Below are 24,298 nucleotides of genomic sequence, written 5' to 3'. Positions count from 1 at the left end.
GGCGGCGGCACTGTATGGCCTTCAGTGGATGGCACGACACTCCTCCGCCACCTAGTGGACGGCGACGGCTCCTCCGGTTTCGGGCAGCTGGCAGGAGTCAGCTTCCTTCACGGATGGCAGCAGGATCCGGCCCCCTGGTGAACGGCGCTGACTCCTCCTCTCCCTCATGGATTGCAGCCGCCCCTCCACATTGCGGGGAGCCGGCTGCGAGTTCGTCCGTCCCCGGCAACTCACTCCTGCCCACCGCCTCGAGCGTCCCTGGCGCCAGACTGCTACATCCTGCTCGATAGCACCGCGGATTCACCCCAGCGGCGAGGGATCTTCGGCAGCGCGTGCCTCCTTCCTCCCGGGTTTCGGCACCAGTGTAATAGAGTACAAACTTCATAATCATGGGAAGAAGGAGGCGGGAACCAGCGGACATTCAAAATGAAACTTTAATAACGACGACTGTCGCGCACAAACAAAACAGAAACACAAACAAAACCAAACACAAAAAAAACGTCAGTCGTCGCTCCTTTGTTGTATCCTTCCAATCTCCTCCGTGGGACTCGAAACCCGTGGGTGGAGCAGGTGTCCCTCATTTTCAAATCACTCCACCGGCCTTGCTCTGTTCACACGGCTCTCGGACCTGCCCCAATTGTCCCACAGTGCAAAACTCGGGTGAGAGTTCCCTCTGGTGGCGGGCGGAACAGAGGGAGTCTTGTTTGTGTGAGATCCCACAATGGGTGAAGGGCCCCTGGTCACTGGTCTGCTCCTCTGGCTCCGCTCTCGGACCACCCGTTGGTTTGAGAAGTGACACATGAAAAGTGGGAGAAATGCAATAGTGGGTAATGCCAAACGGTAGGAAACTGCTGTAATTTGTTTAATAATTTGGAAGGGATCCACATACCTTGATTCACATACCCATACTCCATGAGCTTTCTGCATGGAAGTCAAAGGCGAAGATCTCGGATAGACCGCCAGACCCATTACCCTGGAGTGTATTCAGGAATGGGACGATGGTGGTGATCAGCTTGATACTTTTGTCTTCTAACAGCATGTAGAAAGTGTGTGTTAGGACTGTCAATTTTTTTTGCATTTTGAATATTCTTCGAATTTAAAATAAAAATCCACATTCTAATGCAAAAATGTTGCAGCAATGTGTAATTGCATTATAAGGTTTTTGTTAGCCTATCCAGTTGAAGCCACTAGAAAAAAAGAGAACATCAATGTGGAAAAGATATTGTTTACATCAAAACTGACATCAAGCTGTTTACACAGAATGCATATTTCACACATTTTCTAGAGGGACACTGTTGGACTTGCGTCTAACACAAGAAAGCAATATATATAATAATATAATTTAGTTTTTCAGCTATTTTGACAGCCCTAGTGTGTGTGTGTGTGTGTGTGCTTGGTCCCATATGTTCTCGCTCCTTTGGAGCCAGCTGTTGACAGCGGGAACTTCTTCTGACCATGGAAATAATGGTGGTTGGAAGCCTAATATGCATTTGAACAGAGTGAGTCAAATTGTGTTTTTTTTTTTAGAGAGTCCACAGCATATTCTGCCCACATGAGGTATCAGCTCCAGTCAGATTGATTCTGTTGAGAGTATGGCCTGAGTAATTGTGTGATTTCTTGATTAAGTCTTTACATCTGGCTGTTGGATTGTGGGTTATATCCAGATGTGAGGCTGATGTTGACATTTAGTTGTTGAAAGAATGTCGACCAAACTCTCGAGGTGAATTGAGGACCTCGATCCGACACAAAGTCATCAGGGAGACCATAAAAGCTAAACACAGGGTTACATAGAGCTTCAGCTGTTTCAAAAGCTGTAGTTAAGAAAGGGGAATTAAATGTCATGGGAAAAACAATCTACAACAGTGAGTATAGTGGTGTTCTTATTGGACTTGGGGAAGTCGGTGATAAAGTCAATGGCCAGATGAGATCATGGTCGGTGGGGAACTGGTGAGGGGCCTAATAGGCCAGATGGTAATTATCTGGGAGTTTTACTTTCATTACAGGTAATGCAACCGTGGATAAAGTCTGTAGTGTTAGTTCTCATGGTTGACCACCAGAATTTCTTCTGGAGGATATGGAGAGTGGCAGAGATCCAAGGATGACCAGAACTAAGCCCTGAATGAACCTGTTGCATGACCCTCTTTGGAGTGCCTGAGGAACAAAGACCTTGTTGGGAGGCAATACAGGTGGTGAGGGTTCTTGTGAATTTGCCTGTTCAACTTCAGTCATGATGTACCATTGAACGGGAGGGCGGCAACATGTTCCTCATATGTGTTGGAGTAGACAAGGATGCCATCAATGTAAACGATTACCCAGCGATCCAGCATTTCCCGAGTGACGTCACTGATGAAGGACTGAAACACAGAAGGTCTGTTAGCAAGTCCGAAGGGCATCACAGAATATTCATAGTGCCCAGTACAAGTAGAGAAAGCTGTCTTCCATGTATCACCCTCTTTGATGCAGATGAGATTGTATGTGTTGCAGAGATCTAACTTGGAGAAGTAGTTGGCTTTACAAAGTTGTTCTAAGGCAGCTGGTGCTAGGGGTAATGGATAACGAAATTTAATAGTAATGTCACTGAGACCCCTTGTATTGACTGGTACTCAATACAAGGACGTAGACCTCCATCCTTCTTCCACTGATGTAGGTGAGGTTGATGGTCTGATGAATCCCTTAGAAAGTCCCTTTTTGATATATTTCTTCATATCTGCAGATTCTAGTTGTGATAAAGGGAAGATACAGCCCTTGGGAGGTGTTGTACTTGGTAGGAGGTCAATAGCGCAGTCTCTAGCCCAGTGAGGAGGTAGTTCTGAGACTTTGGATTTACTAAAGGCGTCAATGAGGTGAGGGAAGTGTGGTTGTTTGATCCAATTCGTCCGTGAGCTTGATGGCTTGAACTGCGACTGCTGGTTTGTCGTTCAGACATTTGGCTTAACATGAAGGATCCCACTGACTGATCTGACCCTCCTTCCAGGAAATGAGTAGACTGTGTTGTCGTAGCCAGGGAAGTCCAAGAATGACCGGATTTTGTGGTGACATGATGTAGAAACTAATGTTCTCCTTATGAAGGGTCTCAATCTCCAGACCTAAATCCATGGTGGTATGCATGACCCTTCCATCCCCAAGAGGTCGTCCAATCTAGCACCTCCACTGACAGCAGAGAATTACAAGAGATTAGAGGAATTTTATGTTGTCGAGCAAACTTATGTGACATGAAATTCCCCACTCCTTGAGTCCAACAGTGCTAGGATGGATGTTATTCTCCTCTATGGATAGTTTATGGGTGTTTTTAAGCATGTCTTGGAGTGATATGCCTCAATGCATGGACTCACTGCAGAAGAACTATGAAGAGGCAGTTGTGTGGGACAGGAAGCCTGGAGATGACCAGCTTGGCCGCAGTAGAGGCAGAGACGTTGAGTGATTAGGCGTTGTCATTCCTCTGGAGATAGGTGAGTGTATTCAAGTTGCATAGGTTCCTTGGTAGGAGACGAAGAAGTGTTTTCAACAGAATGACTGATTGAAACCGTTCTGGTAGGGCGACAAGATCGAATCAGGTTGTCAATTTGAATAGCCAGTTCAATTAATTGGTTAAGCAATCTTCCCTCGTCCCTGCACTCCAGCTCGGAGTTCCTTGCGGAAAAGCAGTTTTAGCGTGCTTTCAACCCAGTCCATCTGAGCTGTGAGGGTGCAAAATGGTAAGGCATACTCAGCTGCGGTATTTCTGCCCTGACATAAAGCAAATAATTATTCATCCTCACTCCCTCAGGGTGGTCGAATATTTCCCGGAAACATCGGAGGAAATCACTGAACCAGGCGAAAGTTGATCCAACATCCTTCAATACTGCCGTTGCCCAATCTAACGGTTTATCAGTCAATAGAGAGCGTAGGAGTGAAATCTTACTGTTGTCTGTGGTATACATCGCTGGCTGTTGGTTAATGTACAGAGAGCATTGCAATAGAAATCCCATACCCCTCATGGGGATTCCGTTGAATTTGTCTGGGAGTGCCAGGTGAGGATTCATCATGGGAATGGAAGGAGGTGATGTGTTGGCTGCTTGGCTGACTAAGCGTTGACTCTGGAGATATAAGGTGAATACTCCAAAGAGCATTTTGTTGAGTTGAGACTTCTGTGGAGAGTTGTGCCAAAGCTGCTGGATCATGGAAAAGCGAAGTCTTTTGTAACGACGCATCGACAGAGTGAGGATCCATCTGCAGCTTTATTCAAATCGTGTTAAACAGGCAAAGTCAAGTGTCGGGACAGGCAGCAAACAATCAGTAGTCAAGGAAACAAGAGCGAGAGCTCGGGGCAGGAGGCAGGCAATCGATGAGAGTGAGACAGTCCAAGGTAATGGATACAGAGAGATCAGACACGGAAGGAAAATGCTCAGAAGTGCACACCAGGGCAATACAAGACTTCACAAAGAGGCAGGAGGTATCTGTGAGCTGCTTAAATTAGTCCACTGATGAGAGTCAGGTGCAGGAGGAATCAGGGCCAGGTGTGTGTGTGTGTGTGTGTGTGTGTGTGTGTGTGTGTGTGTGTATATATATACCAGATTGTAGTTCAAAACTCGGGCGAAAGTTCCCTGGTGAGCAGGAGGAACAGCAGGAGTCATGTTCGTGACAGTTTTAAGCCGTAACAAAAACCAACCAGCTATGAGGTCATAAGATTACAAAATTAAATTTGGTGCAAAAAACTAAAATCAGACAAAAAATATATAATAATATATATTATAAGAGGTTCAATAAGGAAAAGAACTACAATCCCATGAAGCATAGCAAATTACAAACTAAAAATGGTGAAGAAATATAAAATTATTGATTTAAAATATTAATTGTGTATATACTGTATAAAAAAACTAAAATATGAATATATACAGTGTTTCAATGGATAATTACTGAGGAATTCTGCTCTTAAACATGATTATTTAAATAATAAAAAGTATGTACCATTGATTAACAGCCTCATAGCTCACAGCAGGTATGTTTTCAAAGGTTTTGGGGATTTTTACTTCCAGAACCAGACTGTTACATTAGAATTAAATAAACGGCTTCAAATTTGGCTCAGCAAATCAAAACTGGAGTTGTATTGTTATACAAATAGTGTAAGAGTAAAACAACATTTAATGAAATTTAAATCTGAGCATCAAAATGGTCACATAGTGTGACTGTCTAGGTGTTTGTTCATACTTCCTCACGGATAAGATACAAATTTGTGATTTTGAGTTTTTTTACCAGTTAAAAAAAAATAGTTTTTGACCGAAAATTGGGAGAATTTCATTACAAACAATTACTGTAGCAGTAAAGCGATGGCAATACCATAGTACTTTTTTATATTTCCCAAATTATAGAAAAAAGACTGTGTGATAAACAGTATACTGGATATGTGTGCAAGACTGCAAGCAGAGCAACACATATGCTCGATGCCTGGACTCCTCTGAGTCCTGCTTCAGTTAGCTAACGTGATAAATCTAAGTGACAGAGCATGCTGTGTGAAAGGATGAGCTGAGGAGGAAAAACCTTAGTGTTTCTTCAAACATGCACCAACTGTGGTGATCTAAGAGCAATAGCTTTTAGCTGGACTCTAAACTGTATTAAGAAGGCTTTCAGATAGTGTGAGATTAGATATGTCGTCATCCACTTATGAAATTGATGTTCATAAAGGTGTAACCTAATCTCAGAGCATGCCTGCTGCAGAAGAGAGATGGTGTGAAGATTGGCTCTGGGATAAACTGTAGGTCATTTATGTTAAAGGGGCAGTAGCATAGTAAAGAGATGCATCCCTTTTTAGTCCAACACGTCAACTAAATACAGCGTAAAAGCCTCTATTGAACCTGGGTGCACATCCGTATAGAGGGTGACTGATAGCAGATACTTGCTAGTATTTGCTATGGCAATGTTCCTGGGTCAGTGCTTTCTCTGAATTCTGAAATTATTTATCTACTTTTTGGGTGACATGAAGTCAGCAGTGTCCGTTTGGTATGGAATGACTCTGCACTGATATGGCAATCAAGAAAAATATTTCCAAAAAAAAACTAATATTTTAATCCTCACATTGTGTTCTGGTCATTTTGACCCTGAGCAGATTTTCTTTTTCCTGAAAAAGTAAGCTAATGTTATCACTCACACCGCATATAACAACTGCCCCAAATTAAAGGTGCATCTCAATAAATTAGAATGTCATGGAAAATTACATTTATTTCAGTAATCCAACTCAAATTGTGAAACTTAAATAATTAAATTTAATACACACAGTTAAAGTAGTTTAAGCCTTTGATTCTTTTAATTGTGATGATTTTGGCTCATATTTAACAAAAACCCACCATTTCATTATCTCAACAAATTAGAATACTTCATAAAATCGATAAAAATAAAAAAAACTTTTTTAGTGAATTGTTGGCCTTCTGAAAAGTATCTTTATTTTCTGTACATATAATCATTACTTGGTAGGGTCTCCTTTTGCCTTAATTACTGCCTCAATTCAGCGTGGCATGGAGGTGATCAGTTTGTGGCACTGCTGAGGTGGTCTGGAAGCCCAGGTTTCTTTGACAGTGTCCTTCAGCTCATCTGTTTGGTCTCTTGTTCTCTGTTTGGTCTCTTGGTCTCATTTTCCTCTTGACAATTGCCCATAGATTCTCTATGAGGTTCAGGTCTGGTGAATTTGCTAACCAGTCAAGCACTCCAACACCATAGTCATTTAACCAACTTTCTGTGTTTTTGTCAGTCTGGGTAGGTGCCAAATCCTGCTGGAAAATGAAATCAGCATGTTCACAAATACAAACACTTAGCAAAAAAAAAAAAGTATGGTTTTGTATATCCTTTGATATAACCCATCAGTAATGACTTTTATATATCTATATCATTTTACGAATAATGTGTTTTTCTTGTGTCTCTGCAGGGCGAATATCGATGAAGTTGAGACCGATGTTGTGGAAATAGAAGCCAAGCTGGATAAGGTATGAATAAACTCTGTTTGAAATAACTTTGCCTTGTTTAATTGATATGTTTGAGGTTGCCTTAATGCTCAGCTAACTAGGGCATTACTGCTTGAATAAAACAGCATAACGAATGTGCACCAAGCTCAATCCCAGCTCGTACGCCAAACAGGATTAGGGGAATTCAAGAGAGAAGTCCATTTGCGTCAGGGAACTGAAGTCTTGCAGGTCTTTGCTGCTTCAGGGTTTCAGCAGACGCTTACAAAGCTTCATACAAGGGCAATGTCTACTCATTATTGCAAGTCTATCACAATTTTAAAAACCCTAGACTTTTAATGATCATTAAATTAGTGTAAGAAGCACAAACTGAATGCAAGCTCACGTAGCCCTTTGTCAGACAGATATTCAACAAATAAACAGGCTAAACAAGCTTTTGTTGGCTAAGCTAGAATATCGCTGTTCTTGAAATGTATTGTTGTACGTCTTAAACTGATAAAGAAAAGTGCTGCTTTGACGGCTGAAATAAAAATATTTTTTCTCAAAGCTGCATTTAACATGAGAATAAAGCGCAGCATGCTAGAGAGTCGTTTAATCCCTTCATCTGATGCTAAAATTGTAAACACTAATAAATTAAACAATATTTGAGTTCTTGGGATGTAGGACTGCATTAAATATTAACATGTTAGTTGACTCTTTTGAAGTTTCTCCTCTATTAGCCCCATGCATGCTGATTCAGAGCAAACCTACATATTCACTGCCATATGTGACACATGACCATTCTCACATTAGCTCATTGTCTATTTTGTAATTGTCCATTTATATAATAAGAAAATAAAGAATTCCGCCTAGCATTAGGATAGCATAGCATTAGCATTTAATGTGGAAGCATAGCATAACAACATAGAGGAAGGAAGCTGAAAATGTCATTTTGACTTCTATTTGCTACAAATAAAGCCAAAAAACCTTAAACAAATAAATGAATCATCGTTTCGCTACACTAATCATAGTTTAAGTATGGTTATGCTATAAAAATGGTAATCAATATACATTTTTTTTAGGGCTGCACTATAATAGTTTAAGAGATAGTTCACCCAAATATGAAAATTCTGCCATATTTACACTCATAAATAATATTATGAGTAAGGGCAAGTATTGTAGATGATTATGTTTCGTAAACCGTGAGAAGCAGAAATCGACTCAAACTCTATAATTATAATTCTGTATATCTGTCTCTCTCTGTCCATCAGCTGGTGAAGCTATGCAGCGGGATGATCGAAGCGGGTCGTGTGTACATCAGTGCCAATAAACTCTTTGTCAACGGCATTCGAGACCTCTCCCACCACTGCAAAAAGGAGGAGATGATCTCAGTAAGTATTCATTTCTGAATGACTCAAGTATAGTCAGACCGTCATGAGCTGTGTTGGTTTTTTAAAATATTCGTTTCATTTCAGGGATGTCTAGAAAAGTGTGGCGAGAGCCTTCAGGAAATCGTTAACTATCACATGGTAAGACACATTTCCCTCAGGCTCGCTCTGCATGGCCACATGTCCTGTAACAAATCACACATGCACACGTTTCAGTCCGAGGTCATAGTGATTCATCATGTTACCGTAACCTGGCGGGGCCTGTAGTTCTCTCATGGGTGTTTTTATGATGAAACCATATTACGTGTGCCGTGGGGTGTAACTCAACCCAGAAAACATGGATCTTTTTACACGGGGTGTCTTTTTAACATCATATGTGCTTGATTCATTTTTTTAATTATTTTTTTAAACAAAAAGACATTTGGGAAGTCATAAAAGGCATCTTAATGTTGAGTTTCAAAATGTTTGAAAACTTATTGAAAAGTAAATGTAGTTAGGACAGGAAATGTTTAGGAACTAAAGGAGGGATTGGAAATGTCGCAAGCTGGATTCGAGCTTGAGCGCCACAGATCGATGTAAAACGGTTTGTACATGTGAAACCACTCATAGTCGCGTCATCATGTTGGTGTTTTGGGGTGTTTTCCTGTTCTTGAGGATCGCGTAATTGAAAACAGAGACTGAGTGGCAGTCAGTGTGCAGAGCTCGACATGTCTCCTGTTACCGCAGCCACCTTCACTCTTAAAGAAAGAGGAAATACCAGGGCCGTGGTATAAAAGATGTGTGGCTTTTTAATTGTCAGCCAAAGACTGCTGATCCCTTCCTGCTTGTAGCATCAGCAGCATTTGAACAGAAACAGTTCGACGTTTCCTTTGTTCTCTGAGTTTCTTCGTCACTCTCCCTGCTTTTATGGGTAATTAGACTCGGTTTATTCTTGCGATAAACAGTTTTTGTCAGACATCACTGCGGTGAACACTGAATTCCTAGCCTGACTACGTCAGACTTCCTACTTCCGCTCAATTTCATTTCGCTTCTGTACTCAGTCTGATACAGCGTCAGAGCTTTCTGTTTGCCACCGGTCTGGAAACAGCCGGGCCAATCAACGAACAGAGGGCGGGCTGAGAGCCGTGACGTAGATGCTAAGCGCAGAGTTTTACATTGTAGGTTAGAGAAATCGAAAACCGAAAAGACCGCGGAAATGGGAAACGAGACACGGGATGCAATTCGCTCTGTTATGGAGAACATTCAACTCTTTTTCAAACTGCAAAAGTCGTTTACAGCCATGTTCACTCCGGTATTTCGCTCGCATCATCATGTGTTTACAACAGGTTTACAGTGGAAGTTCAATCATAGATTTGAGTTCGATGCATGATGTCTGTGCTTCGATGCGGCTGTACAGGCCCATAACATACGTCATAACTAAAGGTATCTGATTGGCAATGATTTTAAACTTCAGACTAGCGCCCCCTAGCGAGAGAGAAAACACTTCTCTATTATTCCATTCCAGACTCTGTCTACGAAGCTATTAAGTTCTTCTTCAGTGATGGACTTTTAGAAAATTTAAGTTTCTCTTTTGCTAATATATTTAATTTGAAAAAATGGCATGATATATGGTCAAACCAAAATGTGATCAGACACCTACGGCATTTCCCACATTATCCGTTTATTCGCTATAGTTTAGAAATGGTATAAAAATATGACGAACTCTGAGTTAAACCATGTCGGAATAAATTCTTGATGGAAAGGTATGTAATGGATTACAATCAACCAAAATGATGCAGCTGTTAAATTTAAGTGTACAATTAGATAACACCAATTTAGGTCAACCAATTACCAAGCAATGATTAATTTTGTTCAGTCTGTGATGTAAAAAGTTCGGTTTGCACTTTTTTTACAGTATGTGTACTTGCATGTACTTATAGTTTACTTACAGTGTATTTATCTAAGAAAGTTCTGGTAATACAAGGTAACTACATGGGGTAGGGTTAGGTTTAGGGGTAGGTTCAGGGTTAGTACCTAGTTATTACATAGTTATTGTAATTACTATAATAAGTACATAGTATGTACATGGGGAACAGGACTGTAAAATAAAGTGCTACCAAAAGTCTGCATTAGCAATTACAGAAAAACGGTTAAGTAAAACATAGTCGGGTCAAAGTTTTGGCCCCAAATTTGTATAAATTGTACTGGTTTACCACTCTATGAAGAATATTGGGGTGTAATAGGTCACATTTCACTTTATTTTGCTATCCTCACTTACATAAATTAACTTTAGTGTCCTGTAGCCGCTAGTAAAAAGATATCAAAAATTATATCTGGTGTCTGAATAATTGTTGGTTTGATTGTATATAACAAACAAAAGTTTATTAAAATGTATTTGTTGTGTTCATTTAATAAAAATCAACCCCTGAGACAAAAAAGTGCCTGAAGTCGAAGTTACCATTTAATGCATTCATTTTTTCTTCCCTTCTCTCATCCTCTTTTGTTCCACTGCTGAAGGGCTCTGCTCATCTCAGTGACTGTGAAGCTTCACTGACTCTTAGCTCTCTGGCACTACATAAAAGGCCTGTGCTTTCTGTGGGACACTAGCATGCGTACGTTGGGCTACAGGGCACGATTAAACTTCCCCTCACTCACTCGGCTCATTCAGATCTTCCTCAGTCTCTCTTTGAGTGACTTTGTGAGTTCAACATAGTTGCACACTCTGAACTGTTTCATTAGACTTTATTATGAAGAATGTGCTATAGGTTTTGTAAACTGCGTTGAAGTTGTGTGGTTTGTTGGTTGTTTTAATGCCAAACATGAAATAAACTAGTGCTGCTGAAGTTTATTACATAGGACGTCTACTCAATAAACTTCACTTTGTGTTCACTTGTGCCATGTTCGAAATGGCCCCCATTCCCTCATTCACTATTCCCCACATTAGTCCACTAATATAGTCCACCAGTATTTGTTCCTCCTCATAGGGCTGGACGATATGACCTAAAATCAAAATCTGATGCATGTTCAAGTGTTTGTTTTGCAAATAAGTTTGGTTTTAGTTATTTGATTAGGGACATAACAATGCACCATGAGCCAGTTGAAAATTGATAAAAATATGTGACGATTCAAGTCGATAGAGATTGAATTTCATTCGATCATTAAATGAAAAGTGATACATTTTTGGGTGGGGGTTTATATAAATGTTTCTCTTAATGGAATTGACTGCCTTCAGAAAGGTTTCGATGGTGTTTTGTTTTTCATCTGTCCTCCGTATAATAAATATTAAAGTAGTACAGTGCTGCTGTATTTAAGGAAATGCTGTATGCTGATGTTCCATAAGCGCCACCTGCTGGCAGAGAGTGAATTTGTGTTTTAATGCAGCACACCTGCTTTTTATTTGTTTTGTGTAGCACCATTTCGCAAAGCTAAAATCAGATCATTATGTTTCTGCTTGAAATTTGCATGTTTGCAGCATCTTTGTTTGGATCGTGATTGAAATGTGGAGGTTGCCTCTAATTTTAAATAGAAAGAGCACAGGCAAAGCCTTAGTTTGAGATTTCAGAGAGATTTCTTTCATTTGTTTTATTTATTTGATTAAGGATTTATTTAAAAAAAAAAAATTTTTTTTGACATTTTGCAGATTTTTGAAACAGAAAAAAAAACACCTTTTAATTTATAGTTTCTTAAATGAAAAAAATGCGAGAGAATTGTATGGTGAGACCATCGTGAGTAAATTGTTTCATCTCTATATTTGATGATAGATTGAGTTTGAAGGAATATGGGCGTGACCATGATACCACGCTCCATGGAAGGAAGTGGAGATGCATTGTCCATCTTTGTTTTTAAATTTTACAGTCTATAGAGTTGAGTTGTTACTGTTGGGTCAGTGGACAAACGAATTAGTGTGAGCTGAGTGTAAATCTGTAGCGAGAAAAATCTGGTTTATACTATGCTGAAATTTAGTGTAATTGTGAAAACTGGGGTACACTTTAGGCATAAGGGTTCAGTGGATGTTCATGTCTGAGCAGCAGTAATAATGATGCTTGACTTGGCAAACATCACTGATGAGAGAATTGGGACATTTGAGGTGGATGGATGGAAAACGCTGATTCTAGTCTAGTCCTTTGCAAAATGCAAAGGCTGGGAATTGATGGAACTGAGCAAAATGCAAATGTCTAAGCTTTTCTGCTTCTGCTTTTCCCTGTACTCCCTTTCTCTCTTCCTCCCTCACATGGCAGCTTTACCCTCAAGACATGTTGCCCTCCTGTTCCATGTGACATGCTCAGTCACATGTGCTCTCGTTGCAGCTTATCGCTGCCATAATGTTGCTGCGTTTGTGACCAGAATTGAGATGACTGCAGTGTAAAGCTTTTCCTCTTGTCTCGTTTTGCTGACAATCATGTATGATCCACAGTGACCCTGGCATGGACATGCCTTTATTCTTCTGACCTTACTTGCAAGACCCCCAGGGCTTGACTCCATAAGCATGTGCAGATTGGATTCTCATGCATGATGCTGTGTTTGCCTGTCTCCCAGCACCCATCCTGTGCAATGCATCAATGCATCTGTGGCCTATTTAACCCTTGACCTGCAGTCGCCCACCATGACCGACTGTGAGAGGGTGAGAGTGTGGGTGTGGGGCTCTAGTGCAGTCTTTTGGGTTTATAGGAACAGACATGCATCTGCTCTGACATCTGCTGGTGATTTCAGAGAAGTGCACCCTTAGCATGCAACTAGCCTACAGCCAGAATGGGTATCAAAGCCTTTGGCTGGCTATTGCTTGCTACTAACTAAAAACTGGTTTCCATTTACATTTGGTTTCATTTTGTATCTCTTACAGATCCTGTTCGACCAGGCCCAGAGATCCGTAAAGCAACAGTTGCATAACTTTGTGAAGGAGTGAGTCTTATATTCTTTCTCCTGACCTTGTTTCTGTTTTTAACCCTTTTCCTGCCCTCTGTCATATATTCCCTGCAGCATGGCTCTATATGTGTTATACGCAGGGATGTTCGGAAGTTTAAAGAGACGAAGAAGCAGTTTGATAAGGTGCGGGAGGATATGGAGATCGCCCAGGTGAAGAACGCACAGGCACCACGCAACAAACCGCATGAGGTGGAGGAGGCCACCAGCGCCCTCATCACCACCCGGAAGTGTTTCCGACACCTCGCCCTGGACTACGTGTTACAGGTATTTCAAAATAAAAGTGATCGTTCTCCCAAAGATGAAATTTCTGACAGTTTACAAGCCCTTAAGCGGTTACAAACCTGTATGAGTGTCTTTCAGTTTAAAGCTGAAAATTGCTTAACTTATTTTGATGAGTTAAAGTAAAATAAAAAGAAACTGTATTTTTTACAGTGTGGAAGATTTATCAAAAAACGTCTAGTATTAAAACTATATATTTACACTGCAGTTCTTTAATAGTGTTTGTGGCCATTTAATTTTCCTCCTCCATAAAAGCTGTCTTGGTAAAAAACCCAATGCAAAATGATGGGCTTTTCATTTATTATTGAGAAATGGCGAGCAGCCTTTATGTTGTGACATAAGTTGAATTTGAATTGATATCTGAGAACATTTCTGTTTTGTGAGGCTTTTGTGTTAAGTATATGTTTAATATAATGTTAAATATATTTAATATGTTAATGCATCAGGACAAAGATAGGTTGTAGTGTCTTTAATGGCCACTGTGTGGAGCATGACATATAAAAATTAGACACATAGACAATAGCTTTAGAATGTTTTCCCAATCTAAAGTGGGTTAAAAGTGACAAGAATGGACTGAGGGTCACTGTCAGGGGTCCTAAAAGTCTCAGGATCCTCTTGCGTCATTGTACCATGATTCTGCCCGGCCAAAAATGGTTAGTTTGTATCATCAATAACAGATTTGTGATGAAATGGCTTAGTGGGCCGTTAACCAAAGGTTGTAGGTTTGAATCCCTTTTGTTCATGCACCTACTAATAATCCCCGTATCTTTCTCAGATCAATGTTCTTCAGGCCAAAAAGAAATTTGAAATTTTGGATTCGGTGAGTGGGTTCAAATGCCATTATAAACCAGCCGTCTCCTCCTCCGTGGATTAAAGTGTTGTCTCTTTGCTCTCCTCCACAGATGCTGTCGTTCATGCAGGCTCAGTACAGTCTCTTCCAGCAGGGCTTCAACATCTTGGATGACATCGACCCCTACATGAAGAAGCTGGCTGCTGAGGTGAGATAGATCTACACATCTGCTCCTCATTAGGGCCCTGTGTTCACCTGCTCTCCCTGACACCTGCGTCTAATGCGGGACATGTGGTGACCAGCCCCTGGCTCCAAACTAACACAGGCCTAATGAGTGGAAATGAGGGATAATGTCTCTTCTTGAGGCTGACAGACATCTGTCTGAGACAGGCTTAAAGACAAGCTGAAAATATAATTCACCCTCGTTAATAAAGTCTTATTGTGCAGGATTAATCACCTCATGTTATTCTAAAGTTTATTTTCATAATATTTTAGTATGTTACTATTACTATTTGGCTCTTCATTGCCATTGTCTGTTTTGCCATGTCACATTATCGAGGTTAAATGTGTTGCTTATTTATTTTCATGTTACCTTTTGTAAAGAAAGACCAATATTTGAATCAGTTTCCACACACAAGTCTCTAAACAGCAGCAGTCAACGGTGGTATTCATAAGAAGAGTAAATTATGAATGTATTTTTTGTATTATTGTTATTAAAAACTGAAGTAACAAGAATAATAATAAATAATATATCAAATTAAAAAAAATATAGTTAATAATTAAAATATCTTTATTGGTATAATTAAATTAATATAAACATAATTTATAACAGTAATAAGTCAGATTAAAGTACAAAATATATTACAATAATAATAAATATTTATAGACTTATTTAATGATTATTTCCTTTTTTTAAAAGAAGCATTTGCTCCTTACTGTTTCAAAAACAAATTGAAAGAGAAATTTAGTTCTGTATTTTAGTTTATTTTGTAAAAATGTAATTTCTATTAATATCATAAAATACCTATATGCACACACACAGAATAAAACGAGTCCTTTTGTGAATAAAAATCTACTGGTTCTAAATATGATGAAAAAATCGCTCAGAAACTGCTATTATATTTAACAAATAATTACAAAAATAGAAAGTAAAACATTAAATATAGAAAGACTTAAATAGTATTTTCTTGTAAAATACGCTGGGCTTTGTCTTTTTATTTCAGTTGGATCAGCTGGTCATAGACTCAGCGATGGAGAAGAGAGAGATGGAGCACAAACATGCCACAATACAGCAGCGAGTGAGAACACCATCTGCTTTCTTTACTCTCTCCGTCCTCATTTTCCATCTTTTCTTTCATCTTCCCCCTCTGGCCTTCTGTCTTTCTTGTCTGCCGCTCTCTTCTGTTAAATCTTCATTTTGTTCTCTGTTAACTGCCTCTTTCCACCGAAGGGGTCATGTGACCAGTTTCCACTCATAATATATGAAACCCACGTCCCATACGATCTCTCCGTCTCAGATCCTCAGCTGAATCTGATCAGACAGAAGTAGGTGGGGCTACTGAATTATTAACCCTAAAGTAAAAGCTGGTAGAAAGTGGTTTCTGCTGAGAATCAGGTGTCAGGAGAAGTTATTTCCTCTTCCTGTCATGATATTGTCCGATCACTCAAGCCCTTTGCTGTCATGTTTGTGACAGTTATAACGCTTGTTTAAGAAACACTCTCTCTACATATGTTCACCTCCGTTAGTCTCATTTGTTTGTTCAAAGTGCTTCATCACCATATCAGTAATGCATGATGTCCTGTCCCGTCCAGATCACCCCGGGAATTTGGCCCTCAAGAAACACACACACACACACACACACACACACACACACACACACACACACACACACACACACACGCTCTCTAACATCCATCTGTTAGCACATCGCAGCCAACAGATCCGGGCCAGAAACACTCTGACTTTTCCCTCTGACCCTGAATCTTTGTCTCGGCTCGTCTTTGTTCAGATTCCAGTAGTATCGATGGGCCGTTTCTGGACCAAAGCACAGCAGATTTAAAGTGCCCCTATTATGGGTAATGAATGGGTTTACATTTTGGTTTTTGGGGTCCCCAACAACAGGTTGAGATGCATGCAGAGTATGCATTTATTTTTGCCTTATTTGCTCAATGACTCCCAAACGATTCGCTCAACGATTCATTTTTCCAACGCCCTCCCTGGCGTGACGCTAATATGCGGTGATTGGTTGATTGGTCTCATTTTCATTTCATCATGCCAGTAAAACCTGACTAAGTATGTGTTTGTGAGCGCAGTGCTGCTTTGTGTAAAGCGTTACTGAGGAAACGCTATTTTTACCGCTCCAAGAGCGCCACCTAGTGGCAAAGAATGAATTAGCATTTTCATTCAGACCAATGCAAAAAGACCAACACGTGGGCGGACAATATGCAAATGTTTCATGATGATGTTAACATGAAATGGCTTGAAATTCATTTTAAAAAACGACTTGTCGACTGTTTCTTTTGAGAGACAATAACTTTATAAACGGCGCACTTTCAGATTTAAAACCTTGCAGGATGTTTTCATTCATTTACACACTGCATAAAAGGTCAGTTTTGTGCAACAATCATCAAATAATAGCAGCACTTTCAAATTTAATCTGATTTGGATGTGAATTAAGGCAGAGACTAGTTCTAAAATCGATTTATAACTTTGTGACATCACAGGGACTGTTTGCTTTGATCAGTGAGATCTGGATGATGTTGTTTATGAATAAATGCATGCAGTATTTTGATTTATAAAAACCAAACAATCAAAAAAACTGAATAATTTGAATTTTCTCTCTCTTTTTCCTCACTGTTTGATTGTGCCGCTCATATCCAGACTTTGATGCAGGTGAGTCTGTTTTCTCTTTATTCACAGCATGAATTCTTGTTCTGGCTATATAGATGAACAAATGAAAGCTATGGTCATATTTGCTCTTGGTTCGGTCCAAAATTGACCTTTTTTTTTTTTCCAGCAAATGTTGGGTGAATTTGAAAATGTAACAATTGCAAATATACCATGAAACCGTATTTTGGGTTTTATAAAAAGTATATTTTTGTACAATAAACTTATATGACTTGTCATTCACATTTAAGTTAATCTTAAGTAAATCTTTTAAAACATTAATCCTTTAAAAACAGAGTTAAACGTAATCTTAATCCAGGAAAAATGCAAATTCCTTTTTTTCTGTACTGTATATTATGCACTAATTTATAAAAAATTAATATAGCTTTTTTTGTGCTGTCAAAGGATTAATCGCATCAAAAATACTTTAATATTTATGTGTGTTTACTTTGTATATTTATTATGTATATATATATATATATATATATATATATATATAAATGCAAACACAATTTTTTTTTTTTATATAATTAATATAAATATATATAATATAAATTATGTGAATATAAATATATACATGCAAATACTTTCAAACTATATACTGTATGTGTTTGTTTTTATATATACATAATAACACATATATTATGTAAAGAAAACGTATTTTGGATGCCATTAATTGTGTGACAGCACTACGTTTTTGCATACAATATTCTGACATCTAAATTCACTTTATTTAAGATTTTAGTGTTAAATGTTAAATGATTTTCAGTTAGAATTACTATATTTTTATTTAAATGAAATAAAATGAAGTTCAATAATAAAGTTAAATTTTTCTGCATTTTGTCGATGCTTTTATCGACTTGTGTGTTTAGGTAGTGTATTTTTCCGTGCTAGCATCAGGCTCTACAGCTTCAACAGGAACACTGGCTTCCAGTTGTCTATTAACAAATGCATTTTTATGAGGCAGGTCAGTCAGCCGTAGGGACAGATTGATTGGTGATCTATAAAGAATTGTTTTATGGCCATCACATGCCATGTTTAGTGTAATCAGTGTGAGTGTGTGTGTAAGAAGGGGAGACGAGGACATCACAAAATCACATGGACAGCGCTGCATTTATCACGTTCACAGTGACAATAAAACAAGAACGTTTCCCTGGAAAATACATTTTCAGAGCAGCTGGTGTTTGCTTGATGCAGGTTTTAGGTGTTTATACAGCAGCATTGTGGATTAAGTTTAGTTTACATGCAATTTTTGGAGAACATGAAAAATGTCCAGGCGTTTTGAGTCTTTCGGAGCCGCGTGAGGCCGAACCTGCCTCCTCACCCGCTGGCTTTTGTGTGTGTCACTGGGACACTGGGGAATTTCATCTCAGAGCAGCTTTAAGAAGCTTACGCAGCTCTGATGAAAGCCAAAACGTTTTTTTTTTTTTTTTATGTGGAACCAAAGATCATCATTTCAAATTCATGTTTATACACTTAAATGCTTAGCAAACTCATATTTCATTCTGAGTAAAAAAAGCTAATTTGCACATTAGCAAAATGGAAAACAAAAGCATTTTTCCAGCGTGTTTTGATGTTGTTCCCTCTGAGACACACGTGTTCACCTCACATGCCCACATCTCTCTCTCTCTCTCTCTCTCTCTCTCTCGTTAATTCTCCCATGCTTTCGCAGTCTTACAGTCCAGATCAATGGTCAATGGTTTAGCTCCAACCAGCTCCATATCACACGTGCTTGCAAGTTTCTAGTGATCCTGAAGAGCTTGATGAGCTGGATCAAGTGTGTTTGATTAGGGTTGGAGCTAAACTGTTCAGAGATGTGGCCCTCCAAGAACTGAGTTTGAGACCAATGCTCTAGATTCATACTGCAAACAAACCTCTTCATGTGTTTGCTGTTCTCACGAGAGCTGTCATGCTGATTCCAGATGTGTGCTGTTAGTAGTAGTTGTGCATATTCATGTTTACGGACCGAATTCAGTCTCTAAAATATGGGTGAGATATGAGAGATATTTGACAAATCTAACTCCTGGATCGAAACAGAATATGTGGGAAGCCTCTGTTGATACCCGGGTCAGACTATTCTTGACAGAAAAACCTGGCGTAGTCTTTTTGTTATTATTTGTGAAAATGTCTTTGATATCTTTCAAAGTCTTTGATAGAAACTGAGGGCTCCAGGTGGGTCTGTGAAGAGGTCTGGATGTCTCTCTGTGGGCACGTTGGCCAGCACAGTTAGACAGCAGATGGCAGGGAGGGCAAGAGGTGCCGCGCCAAAAACACTGACAAATTAGTGCCACCAACTGTCCCAAACAGACAGAGCATGTTTCAAGAGCGCTGCACACGTGTGAGAGTGGTTGTCCGCAGGCCAAGAGGGTAATTTAGAACATGACTTGCAGATAAATCCAACTTCCTGTTTCTGTAACACAACAGGATTTTAGTGGGCGACATAAACATTTACAGGACAAAAATCTGGAAGGAGCATCAGCAGAGCATTTTAATGTGCTGTGCTGTTTTTGTCCACATCGCAGTTCTTAATGGGACCAAAAATAAATTTCTGTCATCACTTTGTTCAATATTCATATGATTTTTTTTCTTTCTCACATGCAACTTAAAAAATGGGTCACACTTTATTTTATAATATATCTATTGATAGACCATTGACTACGACTTTTGCCTGAATAAACTCCTAATTTTCTGGTCATTAATAGGTAGTTATTAAGTTTATGTATTGGGTGGAACTAGGAATGTAGAATACGGGAGAATATGAGCTTTGGACATACTAATAAACAGCCAATATGTTAATAATAAGCATGCGAATATATATATATATATATATATATATATATATATATATATATAATTTTAAACATATATTTATTAAAGTTTCATGCTTTCACAAAACTATTAAGCAGAAGAAAAACTTTTTTTAACATTGCTAATAATAAGAAATGTTTCTTGAGTTTCAAATCAGCATCTTATAGAAAACAGAATCGTGTGACACTGAAGACTGGAGTAATGATGCTGAAAATTCAGCTGCACATCACAGGAATAATTACATTTTAAAATATATTAGAAAAGTTGAATATACCCATTTTACTGTATGTTTGATCAAATAAATACAGCCTTGATGAGAGATGTCTTTCACAATCCTTCTAACCAAACCTCAAACATTTGAACAATAAAGTATGTGTAATGATTTTCAAAGTTATGAGATTAAAAGGAAAAGCAGGCCTCGGAGACGACCAGAAAACAGGGACAAAAATAACAGGAAGTTGAATTACAGAGAAAGTAGGTTGTCAGACAGCTAAAGAAAAGGAGGAGGAACAATTGAACTGTGGATGAAAGAGAGTGAGAAACTACTGGGAGAAAGAGAACAGCTGTAAGTCTGTAATAAGCTTAAAGCGTACAGCACGCTTGGGCCACAGAACAGCATGTCATCTGGTGACCTGTTGGCCCATGTCCACCCACACAGTTCATCAGAGAGGGTCACAAAACAAGACTTGGGCTCTGACCTGGATCCTGGAACTATTGTAACATTTTAATGGCAGGATTGTTACTGACTTTGTCTTGTTGCATTGCCAGTTAAGATGTATCTTATGTTTGGCAGTCCACAGGAACAGCTGCTGAGGACGCATCTATGTATATTATATCTACAGTGCTGGGTAGATTACTTATAAAGTGTAGTCTGACATTGATCCCGAACTACATGACAAAAATTGTGGATTACTTTTGGCTTAACGCATTTATCGCATTGATTTAAACTGCATAATCATGTACCATATTGATATAAAAATACAAAGAAAAAGAAACAAATATCCAAACATGAAAAAGTAGAAATCATTGAATTATGAATAACGTATTGCTATTGAGTGAATAATATGTGATCATGTAATCAATAAAAAGTAGTGTTTTAAAATGTAATATCGCCGAATTACAAGTAGGCCAACCTAATTTTTGTAATCCCGATTACATGCAACCAGTTACTACCCAGATCTGTATATCTACCAGTAGCATCCCACCATTGTTACAGTGAACGGACAAACTCAGAAAATGTCACTATATCTAGCTCCAAACTTATGATATGAGAGCAATCGGTGAATGCGGCCAGCTGCCATTCCTGAGCGATGCTGTGGGCGGAAGCCTCCTGTTGATTTATCGAATGATTTGTCCTTCCTCCTCTTTCCTCCGGTGACAGAGTTACGATCCCACCACCTCGCCGTTTTACTGCCTCCTCGTGTTGCATCTGTCCCTCGTAACACATGCACACACACACACACACTAACTCGCTCCTCTCACACTGGTCTTTTATTCACGTCTAACCTGCTTGTGGCTCCCTTGGGGTTTCTCTTTCTCAGTCCTTCACAGAGTTACGGTATGTCTGTCGCACACTCAGCTGCTCTGGGAGGCTTTATAAGCATGCAGTGCTAACGTGGAACACAAAACTGCATTAATGATAAACTGAGAATTCTGTGTGTATATATATATATATATATATATATATATATATATTTATATATATATATATATATATATATATATATATATATATATATATATATAAAACAAAAGCATTGGGGTTACTCAATTTGACATGAAAATTTTCAAATATCACATCATCCTACTATTTGCTGAGCTTGACATACAAGGTTCATAACATTTTCAGTGTGAAAGTTTTCTTGCCAAAAAAAAAAGACATCTTGCATATTGGTTACTCCAAACTGAATTTTTAATTTGGTGGAAATTTCGAAATAGTATAGTATAATAATATATTGCCCTCCCCAATTTTAATATTATTGATTGTAAATAAATAATATTAAGAGATTATGGCAAACTGCTTCCATATGCCACTTTTGGTTGCACTTTATGTTAAGGTCCAATTCTCACTAACAAAACCATTTACTACGACTTTTGCCTCAATAAACCCCTAATATGCTGCATATTAATAATTAGGGAGGTAGTTGTTAAGTTCAGGTATTGGGTATGATTAGGGATGTAGAATATGATCATGTAAAATATGTGTTCAAAAACAGCCAATATGTTAATAGCAGGCATGCTAATTACCAGCTAAACTTATTTTTTTTTCAATAATTTCACTTTTACTTTTATTATATTAATATATATTTCTAACTCTGTGTATATACTGTATAAAATGTTTGCATGCTATTCTAATTATCCTTCATATTATTCTACTTGTGTGTGTGTGTGTGTGTGTGTGTGTGTGTATATATATATATGTGTGTGTGTGTGTGTGTGTGTAGTGTAAACTTTGTTGTATTTTGCATATTTAAAATATGTAATGCATTTCTTCAGTAACTGAGGTTCAGTTAAGGTGTAGTGAAGTCAAAGTGGAGATTATCTATTGTTATTGATTATCTGCTATTTTTTTCTTCATAACGCAGTCGTGATAGACCGACTGAAATCCTTATCAAATGTAATATCTCCTCCTCTTGTTAGAGAGTGTGTGAGCTGGAAGAAAGCGGTTCTTGAGGGCCTAGGCAATAACACTTGCTTGATTGAACAGCAATGGTTCTGCATCACTGTCAGGCAGATGCACGAGCGAGTTTAAAGAGAACACCGCGCGCTCGTAAATCCGTGAATGACGCGGTGCTTTCTGTACGTGGCCGTGAAATAATGTTCGCAGTCGGCTCTCTGACTGAGGTCACGGAGCAGAGCACACAAATCGACAGCTGTATGCTAATCATGTGGATATTGAGCGGTGGAAGCGTGGTGCGCGTTCGCCATTCGCTCGCGCTTGACTGGAGGTCAGGAGTGCGCACGAGATCGATGAAGCGCGTGCCTGCCTTTGACTTTCACATGAGATGACTCCACTGTAGAGAAATAAGACTAGGCTCTTAGCAAAAGCGCGCGTTACTGCATTATTACTGATGCTTCTGGATAAACATTTTTTAAAGATGAAGATATTCAGGAAACTGAAGTATACTTTGGTGAGTTTTAATTATTTTTTGTGTTAATCCAATCTGTTGAGATATTATTTGTTTATTATTATTGTTTGTTACGTGTTGCGTATTATTTAACTTCATTGATCTCATATTGACACTTTTCCCCCCAATATATTTAATTTATTATTTAGTGAATGTATAGTTAGTATTTTACTTACTGGTATCGCTCGTGCAATAGCTGATTTATTTCATTATTCATTTAGTTTAGAGGTCTTATTTTTAGAAAGATGGAGTCCTGTTGAAATATGCTCTACTATAGAAATGATCATTGCATTACATATGACCTATAAAACACTTTTATAGTATATAATATTAAATGTACTAAGTACAATAAAAAAAAAAATCTTTTTTTAATTTGCGTACTTTATGTTTGTTACATTGCAAAGGCATTAAAATCATCATCATTGATGTATAGTCATACGCTTTACATTTAATTTTTAATAAATACATAACATTTGTATTGACTTGTTAAATACTTGGTTGTTATTGCTTTGGTAAAACAATATGAAAATTAAATTTTGTATTAATAAAATGAATTGAATTATAATATATATATATATATATATATATATATATATATATATATATATATATATATATATATATATATATATATATATATATATATATATATATATATATATATATTGTACATTAATTTGAAAATGTCTTTTAAAATATAGAATTGTTAATATATAATGTATTTTATTTAAAGTTTTTATTGTAGCTTTTTTAATTACTCTGATGTGGGCTATTTTTTTTGAGCTCTTTCATATAATTTTGATGATGAATGCTCTTGAAACATGACTGAGTGAGTTGTATTTGTTGATTCTGTGTGTGCAAAACTGGAAACAGCTGCTGGAAGGTCAGTGTCACTGATGTTGCAGGAGAGTGATTCATTCGGCTTTTAGAAAACTCTTCTAACAGCTCAATCTCAGCACAGTTGGGATATAGATGGAGCAATACTTGTGACGGAGATGTTTTAAGAGGTTGCCAGTCATTATTGATTGAAATGAGAGGGATTGGATTGGCTGCTGTGGTCATGAGGATTATGTTTTGACTGATAGGGATTAAATTTTGTCTTTTGTCTGTCTCGGAGAAGACTTAACAGAACAATAAGGGTCCTCAGTACTGACTGAGGGGCGGGAGAGAAGAGCCCTGTTTTGGTGTGTGCCACTGACCTGCATGAA

General features: G+C 38.4%; 1 protein-coding gene across 1 annotated transcript in view; it reads left to right on the top strand.

Moving 5' to 3' along the window:
* LOC127967762 (arf-GAP with coiled-coil, ANK repeat and PH domain-containing protein 3) overlaps positions 1 to 24,298 on the top strand; it is a 75,312-nt gene that overhangs the window by 31,793 nt on the left and 19,221 nt on the right. Inside the window, exons 2-9 of the mRNA XM_052568423.1 lie at positions 6,896 to 6,953; positions 8,180 to 8,299; positions 8,384 to 8,437; positions 13,116 to 13,174; positions 13,279 to 13,462; positions 14,253 to 14,297; positions 14,380 to 14,475; positions 15,491 to 15,565. Of these exons, the coding sequence (XP_052424383.1) occupies positions 6,896 to 6,953; positions 8,180 to 8,299; positions 8,384 to 8,437; positions 13,116 to 13,174; positions 13,279 to 13,462; positions 14,253 to 14,297; positions 14,380 to 14,475; positions 15,491 to 15,565 (691 nt within the window). The remainder of the gene's footprint in view (positions 1 to 6,895; positions 6,954 to 8,179; positions 8,300 to 8,383; positions 8,438 to 13,115; positions 13,175 to 13,278; positions 13,463 to 14,252; positions 14,298 to 14,379; positions 14,476 to 15,490; positions 15,566 to 24,298) is intronic.

Source organism: Carassius gibelio, chromosome B11 (genome assembly GCF_023724105.1).
Source record: "Carassius gibelio isolate Cgi1373 ecotype wild population from Czech Republic chromosome B11, carGib1.2-hapl.c, whole genome shotgun sequence".
NCBI lineage: Eukaryota > Metazoa > Chordata > Actinopteri > Cypriniformes > Cyprinidae > Carassius > Carassius gibelio.
Note: the sequence above shows the minus strand (reverse complement) of the source record. Positions and strands in the feature narration are given on the sequence as shown.